Below are 19,100 nucleotides of genomic sequence, written 5' to 3'. Positions count from 1 at the left end.
TGCCCTCTTCTGCCCCTTTTCTATTTCTACAGTTTGCTTTTCAAAATGCAGTTACCAATTATACAAAGTTTTGCAAGCATAGTTTTTTACACTATAAATTTCCTTATGAGACATTTGCTCAGAAGGAAGGGAAAACCTTATATGAGAAAATATTAACAAACAAACATGGGAAGAAATACCGGAACAATTACAAAACAGGTTGAACACAGAGTTCACAGAGGAAGAGATAAGGAAAGCTATCAGAAATTTAAAACTGAACAAATCAACAGGAGCGGATGGTTTCACAGCGCTATACTATAAAAAACTAGAAGACGTACAGATAATTCCTTTAAAGAATACTATGAATAAGATTGACGAGGAAGGCATCCCAGATTCTTGGACTACGAACGATATAACATTAATCCCCAAAGAGGAAAAGGATAACACTAGTGTGGAGAATTACAGACCAATTTCCCTACTTAACATAGTTAAGTACTTTGCATCTATCTTGGCTGAATGGTTAAAATCAGTGTTAATATCTCAAATAGATCAAGATCAAACAGGTTATTGTAGTCTCCTCATGCTTAGACTGATGAAATTCATGGCTTAAATTTTATATTTTACTATTGGAATGGATACGATGCAAAAATCATTGCAAATTCCTTGAAAATGCCTTTATAAGATGTGTCTTCATCTGTTGCTAATTTATTGTGACCATAGTCACTCTTCTAAGGCAACTATATGGTTTTCCAACCATTTTATGACAGCAAAGCATTTCCTTTGCAGTGCTTTTACTTGAGCTGTGCCTAACATCTCTGCCCGTGGACTCAGACTTAGTAGCTTCCTTGCAAAGTCTTGAGAAGTCGCTTCTTTATATGTGGTATGCTTCTCCAGCCACTTACTGGTGGCTGCTGTGTAATTGTCCAACAACTGTTCTAGAGTTTTGACATGGTCTTCTAAGTACTGGAGATGTGTTTCAATACATACTTGCAGTAAATTCTTCACATTTCTGTACAACAGCAGTGCCGGTTCATCCATCCACTTGCTCATGGTGACATTTGGGTGTTCCAGACACATTTTGGCCTTTCTGATATCTAAATCCCAGCATTTATTACAGAATAGAATCTCTCTTCCCAACTTGTAGTCCACATAATTCAGATACCTGGTGTGAAACACTTGGAGCAGATGAAGGTACATGTCGACCCATTCATTGAGATCCTCGAGAAGCTCCTCAAACAGTTCCCATACGTTCTTGACATGATTGGTTACCAATACGTTTGAATTCCCCATATACTCTTCCACGAAACTGTCTATTTCTTGCAGTACAAGATTTGTGGCCTTAAGGTAGTTTTCAAAATTTTCTGCCAATCTCTGGAAAACACAATGCATGTGGAAAAAGAAAAGTGATACTGGAATTAATTATTATGTATATCTCTTTAAATTTGCACACATAATACAACAGATAATTTTTAGGACATTGTCATCCAAACTGGACAAAAGGAGAAAGGCTATATCTTAGAGGCTGAGCCAATGCTTGGTATGTTGGGGATTCCAAAAGAGATACTATGGCATGGACAGATTATACATACTTTTAATGTTGCCTCCAGCAAGCAAAAGCAAGAAGTGTGTGTTCACACTTTCTGTTCTGGCAGGCCTTTGGTAGCTGATAGCAGTTAGAGCAGAATATACCTTTAACCTGGTTTATCATGTCTTTTATTGGTGTGTTTTAAATTACGTTCTAATCTTTTATGATGAATTACCTTTATATTTCCTCCATATTGTCCCCCCGCCTGCTCCTTTGTAATAATGCAAAGCTGTCAGTGAATGACAGGCTGTATCTGCACTGCAGATTTAATGCAGTTTGACACCACCTTAACTGCCAATGCTCAGTGCTATGGAATTCTGGGATTCGTAGTTTTGTGAGATATTCAGGCTTACCTGTCAGAGACCTCTGGTGCCACAACAAACTACAAATCCCAGGATTTCATAGGATGGAGCCATGACAGATAAAGCAGTGTCAAGCTGCATTAATTTTGCAGTGTGGCAGCAGCCTACATCAGAGATAGAAAAGTCAGTGAAAGAATGGTATTATGTTAGGTTTAGACTAGAAAATTTAAAAAGCCCTTCAGTTATTTATGTTTTTTGCTGTTATTTGTTCCCTGGTGGAAAAATGTGAACACTTGGGAAACCTGGCTGGGAAGACTTACATAGTGGCAGGTTTTGCCTGATTTTCATACATCCCAAATTTCAAGAATTTCTTCTGCACAGAAGTACACAGTGTTTAAAATCTGAGAATTGTGGGGGTTTGTGCAAAACAAAACAAAAAACATTGATGGCTGGCATCCAGTTGAGAAATTACGTCGTCATAAACTGATTTATAATCACATAAAAATGAACTGTGATATTGCACTCAATTCATGTTTTCAGAAGGAGAGTGTAGATGTAGCTATACCATCACCACTGCTAAGCAGGTGTGGTCATTGCACAACAGTGGCCACACTGCTGGCTCCATCTGCTCAATGACCCTGATGGTGTAGGAGAACAACAGGTCCTGATGAACAAAGTGATCTCTCATTGCAAAATGGGACATTCTGCATGGTGTCCTGTTCAATTTACTAGCATGGTATAATAGATATACTATATATAGTATGCTACATATACAACAGTATATATTTAGTATATGTACTATATGGGTATAGTATCTGTGATGTAGCTTCACCATCATAAAGTTACAGGATCTGATGCAGGATCTCAGACCCCGTAACCTGACAGGCACATGCTTTTGTGTGTATGTGTTTTGCTGTTTTCTATGGAGAAGACAGCAATGTCACACCAGTGGTATCATTAGGTGTGTGGGGTGATGCGGTCCACACCAGGTGACACCCCAGAAGAGGGGTGCCACATGGTCAACACCCTCCCCCCATCTCTGTGCTGTTGCCTCATTCTCTTCATAAGGTGAATGATGCTACAGTACTGAGGGAAGCCAAGTATGCCCCCACCTCTGTGCCATTCCCTTGTCCTCATGAGGAGAACAATGCCATAGCATCAAGGGAAGCTGAGCATGCCCCCCCCCCCCCACTTTGGTGCCATTGCAGGAACAAGTGCATGTTCTCTTGAAGTCCCATCCTGTGACCCCAGGAAGCCCTGCTTCCTAGGAAGCCTTGCCTCCCCATGCCAGGTGACACAAGAGTTGGGAATGCCACTGTCTTGCACAAGACAAATTTTACAAAGAAAACCTGCACAATATCTAGTAGTCCTGCACACATAGGGTTGCCATAAGTCAGGACCTCCGAACCGGGACAAATGTAGGACAGCATTTTCAAATGTAGGACACATTTTTTTAAAAATGGAGGACACGCAAAAAAACCTGATGCTTTAAAAAAAAATTCATATAAATGCATGTTTCTTAGGCGTGATCAAAATGGAGGGCATTTGGCATTATTCCTAGACAGATGGCAGAAATGTGCTTCCCTTTCTGGCCAAAACCCAGAAGAAGAGGAGGAAGAGTGGAAGAAGCACAGGAGGAGGAAGAGGAGAAGAAGAAAAGGAGGAGGAGGAAGAAGAGGAAGTAGAGATGAAGAAAAAGGAGAGGAAGAGGGGAAGAAGAGGTGGAGAAGAAGAGGAGGAGGAAGAAGATGAAGAAGAAGGGGAGGAAGAGGAGGAGGAGGAGAGGAGGAAGAAGAAGAAGAAGAGGAGGAGGAGGAGAGTAAGAAGAAGAGGAGGAGGAAGAAGATGAAGAAGAAGAGGAAGAAGAGGAGGAGGAGAAAGAAGAGGAAAGGCTCTTTCTCCTGCCTGGCCGCCTCCATCGCCAGCGGAGGAGGCTGCAAGGCAAGGAAAAGGGGCCTTGCTGAGGCGAGACCCTTTCCCCCTGTCAGGCCGCCTCCCCCGCCAGCGGTGGAGGCTGCAAGGCAGGGAAAAGGGGCCTCGCTGAGGCGAGACCCTTTCCCCCTGTCAGGCCACCTCCCTCACCAGCGGAGGAGGCCAAGCAAGGAACGGGCCTCGCTGAGGCGATGCTCCTTTCCCTGCCTGGCGTCCGTCGCCGGGGGGGGGGGGGGGAATCCCGGGGGCGGGGGCAAACTGGGGTGGGACCGTGCGGACCCGCCCCAAACCAGGAAAGTCTCGCCCCCAGGCGGGATATGGCAACCCTATGCACACACAACATATAGCAGCCACTTGGTTTTCTTGTGCAAGATTGCTGGAGTTTTGTGTAGGAAAAGCACATATGACTGTATGGAAAGAGTGTTCTTTGTGTAAAAACTCTGATTCTCATGCCAAAGCTTACATGTATTTCTGTGCTGAATGATTTCTGAAAACATTTCAGGATATTTGAAAACCAGATGAGTTCTGTACAGAAATATTTGTTTTAGCCACTACAGGGAGAAAACTGGAAATTATTCATCCTCATTTGAAAGAACAAAATAATTAAATATTAAAATCTCTGGTTTATGTTGAAAATGGAAGATTTATTTACAGTTAATTTAAATCTAAGAGTGCATCTACACAGTAGAAATCATGCAGTTTGACACCACTTTAACTGTCATGGTTCCATCCAAAGAATCCTGGGATTTATAATTTTGTGAGGCACCAGCATTCTTTAGCAGAGAAGCCTAAAGCTCTTGTAAAACTACAAGCCCCAGGATTCTCTGGATGGAGTTACAACACTTAATGTAGAAATACTGCATTATTTCTACAGTGTAGATGCACCTATTTTATTTGTAGTTTTAAACATCCATTTAAACAGAGTAGAGCCCTTTTAAATAGAGAAAAGGTCCTCTATAAAGCAGGACACAATGTTACCCTGTGCATTTATTTGTCTTTCACCTGTTTCTTTTTCTCTTTGTTTTTGACTCATCCTGAATGGTTGTTTCTAACTTCACAGTTTAAATATATGAAATGTTTCATAATTGCTACCCTTAACTAAGATGTTACAGGCCAAAAAATTTGTATTTCCCAGCTCTTTTTGAGACAAGCAGATCAGAAAAGGATAACAAGATGAAACTGAATGAAATGTATCTTGTACTAACATTCTGGTGTCATTTAAAAAGAAAAAGAAAAAGAAAAAGAAAATATTGGATTTTAAAAAGTGTGATTATTATTATTATTAGCTTTATTTATAAAGCTCCGTAAATGTACATGGCACTGTACAAAAACCAAATAAAATCAAGGATATATAAAAAGCCTGCCTATGGCGTACAATCTAGAGGTTAAAACAACAAGTTAGAAACATAATAAGAAAACAAGTTGAAACAGCAAATATCAAATATTGAGTCAAGTATCAAAACAACCAGGTCACAATCACAGACTCCCTGGGAATGCTTCTCTAAACAATATGGTCTTTAACTCAGTTTTAAAACTGGTTAGAGACATGTTGAGTCGTGCTTGTAAGGGGAGGAGGTTCCAGAAGTGAGGGGCAGCAATCGAGAAGGGATGAATCCGGGACAGGGCCATGGAAATCCTTTGCTGGGACAGGAGACCTTGGCTACCAGAACAGACGGAACGAGTAGGAATGTAGGGAGAAAGAAGTTCAGAGAGATAGGGAGGTGCCAGCCCATGCAGGGCTTTAAAAGTGAGCAGGAGAAGCTTGTACTGAATGTGGAAGGGAAAGGGGAGCCAGTGAAGGGATGACAATAGGGGGGAGACATGGTCGTACCGGCAAGCAAGTGAGATAATATGAGCAGCTGAGTGCTGAACAGAAATCAATGGGTGGAGGTGGGAGAGAGGAAGCCCTGCCAAGAGAAGGTTGCAGTAATCTAATTGCGAGACCACTAGGGCATGGACCAAGGTCTTTGCAGTAGAAGCAAAGAGATATGGATGGATTTTGGAAATATTATAGAGAAAAAATCTACAGGTCTTGGCTGTGGCCTGGATCTGAGGGATAAATGACAGAGAGGAGTCAAAAATGAAACCAAGACTGTGGGCTTCCTGAACCATCTGAATAGAGATGTTGTCGACAGAGACAGAAAAGGAATATTGAAGGGTGGGCTTAGGAGGGAAGACAAGAAGCTCTGTCTTGGACGTGTTGAGCTTCAAGCGCCAATGGCGCATCCAGTGGGAGACAGCTGTCAGACAAAATGAAACATGCTGCTCAAGCCCTGGGGAGAGGTCAGGGGTGGAAAGATACAGCTGAGTATCATCGGCGTACAGATGATAAGAGAAACCAAAAGAACTGATAAGTTTACCAAGAGACAGTGTGTATAGAGAGAACAGGAGGGGACCCAGACAGAACCCTGAGGAACTCCAACAGATAGGGAAATAGAGGATGAAGTCTGGCCACGCGAGACCACTGCAAAAGATCTATCTGACAGGTAAGATTTAAACCAATCGAGAACGGAGCCCGAGAAGCCAAGGTCAGAAAGTAAGTCAATTAAGAGACAGTGGTCCACGGTGTCAAAGGCCGCAGACAGATTGAGGAGGACAAGGATAGAGTAAAGGCCATTCGCCTTGGCCTGCAGGAGATCATTCGAGATCTTGGTGAGGGTCATCTCTGTGCAGTGCCGTGGGCAGAAACCAGACTGGAAATGGTCCAAGATGGAGTTGGTTTCGAGAAGCTCAAGACAGTGAGAGTAGACGACTCGTTCCAGAACCTTAGAAAGAAAAGGAAGAAGAGAAATCGGGCGATAGCTAGACAAGGAAGAAGGATCGAAAGAAGGTTTTTTCAGAATAGGGGAAACGAGAGCGTGTTTAAAGACAGAGGGGAAGGAGCCTGTAGAGAGAGAGAGAGGTTAAAGATGTAGAGGAAAAAGGGCAAAAAAGAAGGAGCTATGGAGATTAGGAGATGAGAAGGAATTGCGTCAAGAGAACAGGTGGTGGGTTTGGAAGAGTTCAGCAGCATAGAGAGTTCATCCAGAGAAACAGGAGAAAACAGAGAATTTGTTAGTAAGATGGAGCCAGGAGATTAATGGTGGGAACCAAATCAGAAAGAGTCAACTCCGACCAAATAGTAGTGATCTTTGTAATGAAATAACTGGCAAAATTGGAAGGAGAAAATAATGAAGAAACAGGGGGAGCAGAAGGTTTTAGTAGTGTGTTGAAACAAGAGAACAAACACTGCGGGCGCCTCTCGTTGGCTCTGATCAATAGTTTATAATAATTCTATTTTGCCGTAGCTAAAGTGCGTGAAAAGGAAGAGAGAATGAACTTATAATGGATAAAGTCAGTCCACTCCCTGGACTTTCTCCAGAGACGTTTGGCCGCTTGAGAGATTATGAGGGAAAACCCAGAAAGAATAAGAATGAGAAGGGAGGAAAAAAAAGAAGAAGGAATGGAAATGCATAAGATACGGACAAAATTACAGATCTCAGGATTCCATAGGATGGAGCTACATCATTTAAGGTGTTGCCGAACAGCACTATTTCTACAGTATAGATGCACCTTAAATTATCATATATATTATATTACAATACTACAATATTATCCACGTTGATAGAGTCAACTGTAGTGCTAACTAACATATGCGAACAGATACTGATGGAAACCATCAATATACATCTCCATCCACAAAAAAGGAGACACAAAAGACTGCAGCAACTATAGGACCATAGCACTAATATCTCATGCAAGCAAAATTATGCTTAAAATTCTGCAACATAGACTCCAACTATACATGGAGAGAGAATACCAGAGGAGTAGGGTTGAGGAAGGGAAGAGGCACAAGGGACCACATTGCAAACATATGATGGCTAATGGAGGGCACCAGGGAATGTCAAAGGAAAATCAGCATGTGCTTTATAGACTATATCAAAGCCTTTGACCGCTTATATCATGAAAGGCTATGGAATGCCCTTAAAGACATTGGCGTGCCAAAACATCTGATAGTCCTGATGAGGAATCTGTAATCAGGACAAGAGGCTACTGTCAGAACAGAACATGGAAAAACAGAATGTATCCTTTCACCCTGCTGGCTCAGCTTATATGAAGAATATATTGTATGAAAAGCAGGCTTGGACACAGAAGAAGGAGTGAAAATAGGAGGAAGGCATATCAACAATCTGAGATATGCAGATGACCCCATAATACTGGCAAAAAACATCAAAGACCTGGAACAACTACTAAGAAAGATCAAGGAAAAAAGTGCAAAGACAAGCCTATTGTTTTTTCTGGTTCCTCCTTCCTGTTCTTGTCACTCCATCAAAAAATATCTGGAAAAGGTAGAAGGAAGATACGCCATCCGAAATGAAAATGGTATCTCCCATATTGTTCTCAGGAAAATATCACAGTGTTGCACAATGATACAAAAAAATCCTCTAAAATTTTCTTTAAAAACAAACAAACAATTATTATCAGCATGTTCATTCTGAACTGCTGTAACTCACTCCAAGTGTGCTCCAGACAGAGGACTCCTAATGTTACCAATGATGTTACAGTTATTAAAAATTCCAGGTTTTATTTTTGAAACAATTAAGATGGTCAATGACATAATCTGCCACCCCCTCAGGGTCTCCTGTTCCTCTACAATCCTTAAAGTAGCTGTGGATGAAGTGAGTATTCTCAAACACAATTTACTGTTGTGAGCTATCCTGCTGCTATTACAAAGTATTTTGGTATGGCTTGGTCTTGAATGGGTGGTTAAACCCTATGAGCCTTACAAAAAAAAGAACTGTTCCTGGGAAAGATGAAAAGAACATTGCCTACATTTCTGGTGTGCCCTTGGGAGGACATGGCTATGGTTACTTGTCATAATAAATATCAAATCCTGGTCAAGGAGATCCCTCTGGTAGCATAGGGGATTCTTGGAGTTGTAGTCTAAAAGCATAAAGCATCCAGATTCTGAAGAACTCTGGCTCAAACTTTCCACTATATTATTGGCTGCCAACATGCCATGAAGGAGGCATGGAGATCGAATGATAAAAGCCTTGTCTGGAAACACCCAAATCCTGCAAATAGGGTGGATAAGATCATGGGCAACAGTTTCATCCACACATTCTAGTGTACAGGTGTGGGACGGAGGGGAGGCTAATACTGGAAGTGAGTCCATTGGGCAGTTTCAAAACTAGATAATACTACACAGAAGCCTATGTGAATAATTATATAGTAGAAGATACCTGAACAATAGCTCACTATAGTTTTTTGTGGGTTTTTTTGGGCTATGTGGCCATGTTCTAGCAGATGCCATGTTCTGAAGATGCCAGCCACAGATGCTAGCAAAACGTCAGGAAGAAACTCTGCTAGAACATGGCCACATAGCCCGAAAAACCCACAAAAAACTATGGATGCCGGCCATGAAAGCCTTCGACTTCACAATAGCTCACTCTTTCAAAAGACAAAATATAAATGTCAGTTTGTATTGGAGTACAAATTATGCCATTATAAACCATACCTGAATAGAGAGGTACAAGTCATCATGAGACTCTTTCGAGTAACACCAGCTTCTCCCTGGCTCAACGAATGAAAAACGTATCAGTTGTAGGATACCATTGATTGCAAAAAGATTCTAGATAATTATTAGACTAAATGTAAATTGAATGTGTGTGCTTGCTAGAGGCCACTCTCAGATATCAGATTAAAGATTAGAACAGACTCCAGTTCGCATTACCCTTGACTATACTACCTGGTGTTGGTAGTGCTGGAGTCCTATGAAATCTAGTATAGACTAGATGGGAAGAGACTGGTTTAGTGGCACAGAACAAGTAGATTTTTCAGTGGGATAGGGTGGAAAAGATATATTTCAACCTTTTCTCTTTCCCCCTTTCCCCTCTGACCACAGTTAAAATAGGAGACAGTGCAAAATAATGTTGAATCATATCTGTATTTAAGTCAGTGATTTCTCCCCCTCCAGAAACTGAAAGAGAAGATTGAATACAGAATTGTCTTCAATGTAAACTTTTCATGGATAATGTTCTGTATATAAACTTTATACAAGACAATTCTATACATAGTGTCCGAGATCTGAAAAAAGCTAGTAGTTAAGGTTGTAACCACAAATGCATCACCTAGAAATGAGTTCCATGGAGCTCAGCATGGCTTATTTATGAGCAGACAAATATAGGATGGCACTGTAATTAAAAAACCCATGGGGATTAGTCCTTCACACTCCTTTCACCATGTGGTGTTCTATGTAGGGCAGCAAAGAAAAGGTTTCCCTTATTGCCAGTTCCAATTAGCACATGGAGAGCAGGGCTCACACAATGGCAGACTGGACACAAAGCATGAAGATGTGTGATGCTAACATTTTAAAAAAAAGTTATGCAAGAAATAGTTGCTCAACTGTGACACTCCCTTACTCTAAAATTACAGTCTCTTCTCATTCTTAAGAATACATTGGCTGTGAAGGCACACATTTATAAGTAAAAAGTTCACTTATATTGTTGTTGTGTGCCTTTAAATCATTTCTGACTTACAGCAGCCCTAAGGAAACCTATCACAGGCCCGAGACAGATGGGTCCTTTGTGGTGTGGCGGCAGTGATACTAGGGTTAGGGACTGCATGGCCCTAACCCTAGTACATGTGGGCAGCGTAACAATGGTGGTGTCCCATGTACACAGGTGCTGCCATTGTGACATAAGTGCCGTGCGGCATCTGCAAGGTGCCACATGTCACTTACGCCGCGAGTGTGCAATTAGCGCACTCGTGACGTCTGCCCGGCAGCACAAAAAGAACCTGGGTTCTTTTTACTCTGGAGGGAAGCCACGTGGTTTGGCAGCTGTGGCTTCCCTCCGGAGGGAATTAGGCCACTGGCAGGCTGCCCCTTTGGGGTGGTGTGTACCGCACCCCAGTTTTACTTCGGCAGAATTTGTTCACATGGAGTTTGCAGTTGCCTTCTTCTGAGACTGCATGACTTGCCCAAAGCTACTCAGTGGTCTTCCATGGCCAAATGTGGATTCAAACTCTGGTCTCCCAGCGTTTTTGTTCAATACTCAAACCACTACACCATACTGGTATATTTGGATGGTTTATTTACCATACATGCTCATGAATATGTCTAGAAAAACTGACCCCAAAAACCTGGACCAACTAATCCACAGGTCAATGTAAGTACTGTTTGTTGTTGACTTTGACTCATGGCAACCCTGTGGATAATAATAATAATAATAATAATAATAATAATAATAATAATAATAATAATAATGATTTATTTATAGCCCGCCCAATCACAAGGAATCCAGGCGGGTTACAACAGTAAAAATAAAGATAATAAAATAAAATACAATAAATAAATAAAATACAATAAAATTAAAGAGAGCGAAGTGAGTACATTCACAGTTAGGCCTGATGGAAGTTGGGCCTCTCTTTTTAATTTCCTCCCAGGTTTGATGGTGATGTCATGGAGGGAGGGCTCTTCTTCTTGAGGCAAGGGTTTTATTTTAATTAATTTTAATGTAATTCTCATTAAATTTAAGAGAAGAATTGGTGGACAGAGTGACATAAGTCGCAGTAAATGGGGAGTAGAACTAGGTAGGGAAGGCCTGCTGGAAGAGATCCGTCTTAAGAGCCTTCTTAAAGGCTGTAAGTGTAGAAATGTCACGGATCTCCTTCGGCAGGTCATTCCATAGCTTTGGAGCTGCAATGGAAAAGGCCCTCTGGGTGACTGAAGTTAGCCTAGATTTAATTGGCTGAAGTAGATTCTTCCCCGAGGACCTTAGAGTGCGGGACGGACAGTATGGAAGTAGGCAATCTCTTAAGTATTCTGGACCCAAGCCATGTAGGGCTTTGAAGGTAATCACCAACACCTTGTACCTTGCCCGGAAACTAATTGGCAGCCAGTGAAGGGATTTCAAAACCGGTGTTATGTGATCGGTACGACGAGTACCTGTAGTTAACCTGGCTGCCATATTTTGTACAAGTTGAAGTTTCTGAACTTGGCACAAGGGTAGCCCCATATACAGCGCATTACAGAAGTCCAATAATTCATAATAATTCATCTCCAAGTCCCCCTGTCCTCAGCCTTTTTGCTCAGGTCCTGGAGGCCAGGCCTGTATCTTTTCTGATCAAGTTGAACCATCTGGCATGCAATGCATGTTAAAAGCATTCTATTACTTCCCTCCCCGCCAACTATACTATAATAAAATACCATGAACAATTAAAACAATTAAAATAGCCAATATGGAAACAAAGTCATAAGCAAAAGCGCACCTAGATGTACAACCATATAAGTCTTCCTTTCCTTCTACTGCCTTCCACTTTTCTAGTATCATTGTCTTTTCCCCTTCTTTTTTCTGTTGTAATAGTATCTGGTTTTTGGCTTCAGGTTTAACTTTGTAATCATATTTTATACTTTAAATTTGTAGTTTTTGATATTGTAATTTCTGGCAGTTGTACTGATGACTCAAATGTTGTTGTTATGTATTTGTTTAAGCCCTGGTGGCGCAGTGGTTAAATGCCTGGACTGCAGCCATTCACTCAAAACCACAAGGTTGCGAGTTCAAGACCAGCAAAAGGGCCCAAGCTCGACTCAGGCTTGCATCCTTCCGAGGTCACTAAAATGAGTACCCAGACTGTTGGGGGCAAATTAGCTTACTTGCTGTTCACCACTATGATCTTTGGAATAGCGGTATATAAATAAAACAAATTAATTATTAATTTAAAAACATTGTCTTTTTTAATGATTCATTTTTCTTCATGAGGTGGCCAAGTATGGCAATCTCGTTTTATTCATTTAGGCTTCCAGAGGAAGTTCTGCCTTGGTCTGTTCTAGAGCCCATTTGTTTGGAGATTTCCAAACAGGCAAAAGTGATGGGAGCATAATGGGATGCTCCTGTCACTATTGTGCAATTGCACAAAGATTATCATACAATATTGCACGATGTTGCAATAATTGCATCATTATCTCGTGTATAAAGAGGAATTCTTCCATTGCTTTTTATTCATGGGACTTTAGGGTATTTAGGCTCTTAATTACTCTCTCTTTGATAACTGCTGCAGGCCCTCCCCCAGTTAAGATAAGGCCTATAGTGTGAAGCAATGGAGTTAGCTATTTCTCCTCACATATTCTCAGCTGCTGGTGGTGGTGGTGGTGGTGGGCTCTCCAAAGTTGCTGTTTGCTGCAGAGAAGAAACATTTGTTGGCACCATGTTCAAATCGCTTGGGAAGAAGGAGTTAAGTTTTAAATCTTGGCTGTAGCCAAGTAAACAACACTTACCAGGAATGTAGCTGATCAAATGCAGTGCCAGAACCAGATGCAACAGCATGACTAATGCAAGTGAACCTGTACAGGTTAGAGAAAGAATGCAACACTTAACCTTTGTTTTAGTTGTTATATCAGACCCAGTCGGTTGTTGAAGGAGCTGAACATCACACTGTACTTACTTCAGATGAATCACAACAACCTTCTTAGGCTGCATCTACAATCTGGTTTGACACTGGCAGTTAAAGTGGTGTCAAATTGGATTATTTCTGAAGTGTGGGTGCAGCTTTAGAGAGAAGCAACTCAAGCATTCTTGTATAGAAAATCTAAAACAAATATCAGACTGACTATTAAAAAAGCAGTGCTGTCCAAGTGCAGGTGCCTGTTGAATTTTTTTTTAATATTCCGGTTGTCTAACAAGAGTTTATTCCAGAATAGGAAGAAAAACAGCCAGATACATACACAGTAGAGCTGAGAACAGAATGTGCCCCCCGCCTGTATTTAGGCGATCCTAATAATTTTACCCTTTGACAGGGAAGACAAGATGCCTTCATGAAGCCGACCATGACAACCCAACACCATTGAGGCAGATGGCATCCTTCACTGCACTTGAGGGGATCAGGATGGCAAATATGGTGGAGAACAGGGCATCTGGGTCAGAAGAAACCATTCTGCCCTCCAGCATAGGGGACCAACAAGAGGGCTATTGCATCTGCTTACTCTGCACACCACACCGCAATTGCCTTGCTCTGTCTAATGACAGGGCTGGGCCTGATGGTTTGTGGTGGTAGTACTTTTCACTCTATAGGGATTGAATGTGCCTCACATGAGCTATATAACCTTTTAAAGTGAAACCTTTACAGTTGATCATCCACATTTGCAGCTTTCACTTTTGCGGGTGTGATTGTATGTGGCATTTATTAATGTGTTCGCTCTAGGAATCTCTAGGTCCACCAGCACAACTATGCCAGAAATGGACCATAAAATTGTGCTAGAAACCTAGAGAACATTTGTAGGTTCTCCAGCATGATTCTATGATCAGCGTCTATCAGATGTAGATCATAGAGTTGCACTGGAGGACCTTGAATGGTGTTCTCTTAAGGAAAAAGAATAGTGTTCTTTTATTTGCAGTTTTCCCCACATTCACAGGGGTCCTTCATCCCTAAACCCAGCGAATGTGGAGGGACTACTGTATTTATTTATTGAATTGGCATTATTATTATTATTATTATTATTATTATTAACCTTTATTTATAAAGTAGGGTAAATTTACACAGCGCTGTACAATCTTTTTAATTAGACAGTTCCCTGCCCTCAGGCTTAGAATCTAAAAAGACATGACACAGAAGAAGGGAGAGGTGGAGGGAAAGGGTAAGAGGTCCAGCAGTTCCTCTCTATCTCCAAGGCCTGGACCAAGGCAGATGGACTGGAGGGAGGGCTTGGCTTCTTAATGGAAGGTTAATCTTCTTCCAGGCAGGCCTGGTGGAGCTAGTCTGCCTCTCTCTCCCCCAAGATGATGGCTGAAGGGAGGGCTTGTCTTCTTCCAGGCAGGCCTGGTGGAACTAGCCTGCTTTCCTCTCCTTCAAGATGGTGGCTGAAAGGAGGGCTTGTCTTCTTCCAGGGAGGCCTGGTGGAGCTATCCTGCCTTCCTCTCGTTCAAGATGGAGGCTGTAGGGAGGGCTTGTCTTCTTCCAGGGAGGCCTGGTGGAGCTATCCTGCCTTCCTCTCGTTCAAGATGGTGGCTGAAAGGAGGGCTTGTCTTCTTCCAGGGAGGCCTGGTGGAGCTATCCTGCCTTCCTCTCGTTCAAGATGGTGGCTGAAAGGAGGGCTTGTCTTCTTCCAGGGAGGCCTGGTGGAGCTATCCTGCCTTCCTCTCGTTCAAGATGGAGGCTGAAGGGAGGGCTTGTCTTCTTCCAGGGAGGCCTGGTGGAGCTATCCTGCCTTCCTCTCGTTCAAGATGGAGGCTGTAGGGAGGGCTTGTCTTCTTCCAGGGAGGCCTGGTGGAGCTATCCTGCCTTCCTCTCGTTCAAGATGGTGGCTGAAGGGAGGGCTTGTCTTCTTCCAGGGAGGCCTGGTGGAGCTATCCTGCCTTCCTCTCGTTCAAGATGGTGGCTGAAAGGAGGGCTTGTCTTCTTCCAGGGAGGCCTGGTGGAGCTATCCTACCTTCCTCTCGTTCAAGATGGAGGCTGAAGGGAGGGCTTGTCTTCTTCCAGGGAGGCCTGGTGGAGCTATCCTGCCTTCCTCTCATTCAAGATGGTGGCTGAAAGGAGGGCTTGTCTTCTTCCAGGGAGGCCTGGTGGAGCTATCCTACCTTCCTCTCGTTCAAGATGGAGGCTGAAGGGAGGGCTTGTCTTCTTCCAGGGAGGCCTGGTGGAGCTATCCTGCCTTCCTCTCATTCAAGATGGTGGCTGAAAGGAGGGCTTGTCTTCTTCCAGGCAGGCATGATGCAGCTAGCCTGCCTTCCTTTCCTTCAAGATGGTGGCTGAAGGGAGAGCTTTTCTTCTTCCAGGCAGGCCTGGTGGAGCTAGGGTTGCCATTAGTCAGGACCTCCAAACTGGGACAAATGTAGGACAAAATTTTCAAATGTAGGACTTGGGGGGGTCCTACATTTGAAAAAGAGCCTCACTGAGGGGAGGATTCCTTCTTCGCCTGGGCTCCATTGGATGCAGCCCAGGTGGAGAAGGAATCCTTCCCCTAGGGAGGCTTTCATTTCCCCCTGGGCTCTGTTTTTGCCAACGGAGCCCAGGGGGAAAAGAATCCTCGCTGAGGGGAGGATTCCTTCTCTGCTCCCAGGGAGGCTTTCTTTTCCCCGCCTGGGCTCCATTTTTGCCGGCGGAGCTCAGGCGGGGAAAGAAGTGTGGCCTTGGCAGGCGAGGCTTCTCTCCCTCCCTCAGCTCTAGTGGAGCCAAAGAGGGGAGGGAAGCCCCCCCGCCAAAGGAGAGAGGCCTTCAGAGGCCTCTCTCTTTCCCCCGCCACCGCTGTTGCACACTTTGCAACAAAGCCCAGGGGGGCAGGGGAAATCCCGGGGGCGGGGGCAACCCGGGGCGGGACCGTGCGAACCCGCCCAAAACTGGGAAAGTCCCGCCCACAGGCGGGATATGGCAAGCCTAGGTGGAGCTAGCCTGCCTTCCTCTCCTTCAAGATGGTGGCTGAAAGGAGGGCTTGTCTTCTTCCAGGGAGGCCTGGTGGATCTAGCCTGCCTCTCTCTCCCTCAAGATGGTGGATGAAGGGAGGGCTTGTTTTCTTCCAGGCAGGCCTGGTGGAGCTAACCTCCCTTCCTCTCATTCAAGATGGTGGCTGAAGGGAGGGCTTGTCTTCTTCCAGGGAGGCCTGGTGGATCTAGCCTGCCTCTCTCTCCCTCAAGATGGTGGATGAAGGGAGGGCTTGTTTTCTTCCAGGCAGGCCTGGTGGAGCTAACCTCCCTTCCTCTCCTTCAAGATGGTGGCTGAAGGGAGGGCATGATTTCTCTGCCTACTGCATCCTAAAAGTGTTCTTACCTGTTTGTTATGTTTTATTAACAAATGAACACACTCTTCTCCCCTTTCTTTCTCCTTTCAATGGGCAGTTGGTCCGCTTGGCTTTGTCCTGTTGGAGACCTGCAGCATGTACTGAGAGTAACTTGTTGCAGTTATCCCCATGACAACAAGTGATGTTCTAGAGGGCAGTTCCATTAGGTGGCAGAATCATCACAGGAAATCCAGGCGCATTGATCCTAAGTGTAGGAGGATGTGACACACTCACTAGGGATGGATGAGCATTTAATTCATTAGGATTTTTTAAAAAGTATTAAATCTTTTCAAACTTTACAAAGTTCTTCATAAATTCAATACAAACAATATTAGATTTTTTTAAAAAAAAGAATGAGAAGGAAAGAGAAAGTGATAAATTTACCGACTTAGGTGGAAGGTCTGGAGCCCTTGGCTTCATTTGCACTGCAGAAATAATCCAGGTTGGCACCACTTTAACTGCCTTGGCTCCATGCCGTGGAATTATGAGAATTGTAGTTTTACGAGACATTTAGCCTTTTCTGCCAGAGAGCTCTGGTGCCACAACAAACTTCAAATCCCAGAATTCCATAGCATTGAGCCATGGCAGTTAAAGTGGTGTCAACCTGGATTATTTCTGCAGTGGGGATACAGCCCCTGTTTCTTGTAAAAGGCTTCTTTTGAATCACTATGTAGTCACCTATGCTTGTAGTGCTGAATAAGGGTTGTTACACTTTTTTCCCCCCAGACACGGTCCTTCTCTTTAAAAGGTGCATGGCAAGAATGTACAACTTGGACTTCTCTGTGCAGGGTATAGCCATATCAATTGACTTGTCCTGTGCAGATCATTATGAATTTCATTTATAACCCAAACTCCCAAAGAATTCACAGATTTATCCCTAAATACAAATGTAAGTGTGTGTGTGTGTGTGTGTGTGTGTAAAAATCAGGCAAATCTCTAGTGTTTCAACAATAGGAAATTGTGAAAGTGTTCAATAAAATAATGTGAAATAAATCCATACAGTAAAAACCAATTCCTTGTTTTTCTAAAAAAAAGTGTATTACTTTCTTTCTCACCCCCCAAAAAAACTTCATACATTTAACAGAAGTTATCTTTGATTACAGAAAACATTACCACGAGAGAAAACAATGGTATGACAAGACCTTATTCTTGTGTGATATAAAGCTATTTTTCATCCCTGAATAGTCACTAAAGTTTAGATCTCACTTGTTATCCCAAGACCAGACCCCAGATCATCACTCTTATTTAATATCAAGTTAATATTAAAAGAGATGCTGGGATTTGTGACCTAGAAATGACTGCACTGTAAAGTGCCTGATCACTTTATATTTAGAAAACCAGTTGGTGCTAGCAAGGGAGCAAGGAAGGCACCTACCATGATGAGATCTCCTGAGGCACTAACACAATCCCTTTTGTCTTTAGAGGATGACAATGGGTCATGGCCAAAGAAGGTGACTGCCTGTGCATACACAGGGCAGGGACGTTCTGGCAAGGAATGCAGATATTCACATCAATATTCACACCAATCTTCCCCCAAAATTACTGCAGCTCTTGACGGTTTCTTTCCTCCTGGGAAACCATTTAGCAAGAATTGAATCCTTTCATTTCTTGGTTTCTGTCCCCCAAGACAAGGTTTTGGGTATAAATATTAGTGCTTAAACAACAGTTCCTTGGTCAAGTTAACAAGCAGACAAGGATGCTGTTGGTTTGCCTAAACTTGACTCTTCAATATGCCTGCCACCCCACTTGCTTTGGCAGCTGTTGAGCCCTTTCTTTTCCAGGATCCCATTGATATGAACCATGATCAATGGTCAGTAATTTATCATCGTTAGCAAGGCCTCCACTATTCTCCCACCTTTGCTTCTTAGTTCTTGTGTGTGCACATGAGTGTGTGTTTTGTATGTGTGTGTTGATTATTTCCTTAATCTTTGTAAGCCGCCTTGATCAGTTCTATGGAAAGGCGGGGTAAAAATAAAAATTATTATTATTATTATTATTATTATTATTATTAATAAAGATACAAAAACATATTTGGATTTGCCGCTGGAGTTCTGTGTAATTTGGAACCCTGGAGTTCCCTGGAGTTCCCTATATATTCTCTTTTGATTGCTCCAAGCTAAAAGCAATGCAAAGCACAGAGAGAGGAGAGAGTGAGAGCACAGGTTTTGCAGGTTGAGTGTTCCACTGAGAATCTAGGAGTTCCATGTTCAAATTCCTGTTCAGACATGAAAAACCATTGGCTTCAGCAAGTCATGCTCTCTCAGCCTCAAAAGAAGACAGCGGCAGACCCTCTTCTGAAAAAAGCTGTGTTAAGAAAACCTAATGATGGGTTCATCTTAGAGTTGCCATAAGTCAGAAACAACTTGAAAACATACAACCACAAAATAACAACAAAATCAACAATGGAAAAACCCTTCTTCAGTTAGGAAGTTAACTGTACTGGTAGCAACAGAGATAGAATTGTTTGGTTATTTGTGAAGAACAGAATAGCATAGCTGCTGTTGCTGTTGTTGTGATAGCTGTCAAAGGCACATAATGCTCCATCCTACCATTG

General features: G+C 42.8%; 1 protein-coding gene across 3 annotated transcripts; it reads right to left on the bottom strand.

Moving 5' to 3' along the window:
• Positions 1–474: 474 nt before the first annotated feature.
• Positions 475–16,636, bottom strand: LOC149305266 (uncharacterized). 3 transcript variants are annotated; one of them, XM_089478017.1, is made up of 5 exons: positions 13,222–13,272; positions 13,055–13,120; positions 10,912–10,985; positions 9,296–9,351; positions 475–1,350 (listed from the first exon to the last, which is right to left on the bottom strand). In XM_089478017.1, exons 1-5 carry the CDS (start codon positions 13,254–13,256, stop codon positions 700–702), a joined length of 882 nt encoding a protein of 293 aa, XP_089334143.1. In that variant the 5' UTR covers positions 13,257–13,272; the 3' UTR covers positions 475–699. The 3 variants fall into 3 exon arrangements, with proteins under 3 accessions (XP_089334143.1, XP_089334145.1, XP_089334144.1); XM_089478019.1 differs by lacking the exons at positions 10,912–10,985; positions 13,222–13,272 and adding an exon at positions 16,537–16,636; XM_089478018.1 differs by lacking the exon at positions 10,912–10,985.
• Positions 16,637–19,100: the final 2,464 nt, after the last annotated feature.

This window comes from Sceloporus occidentalis, unplaced genomic scaffold (assembly GCF_023333645.1).
Source record: "Sceloporus occidentalis isolate IW3139 unplaced genomic scaffold, rSceOcc1.0.p SCAF_12, whole genome shotgun sequence".
Classification (NCBI taxonomy): domain Eukaryota; kingdom Metazoa; phylum Chordata; class Lepidosauria; order Squamata; family Phrynosomatidae; genus Sceloporus; species Sceloporus occidentalis.
Note: the sequence above shows the minus strand (reverse complement) of the source record. Positions and strands in the feature narration are given on the sequence as shown.

Excerpts from the sequence above, each read along its gene's own strand:
- LOC149305266 (XM_089478017.1), bottom strand. The coding sequence starts at position 13,256 with ATGCAGCCTAAGAAGGTTGTTGTGATTCATCTGAA. Across the intron at positions 13,121-13,221 it reads GTTGTTGTGATTCATCTGAA|GTTCACTTGCATTAGTCATG; the intron begins GTAAGTACAGTG and ends TAACCTGTACAG. Across the intron at positions 9,352-10,911 it reads AGTTGGTCCAGGTTTTTGGG|GGAGAAGCTGGTGTTACTCG; the intron begins GTCAGTTTTTCT and ends TCGTTGAGCCAG.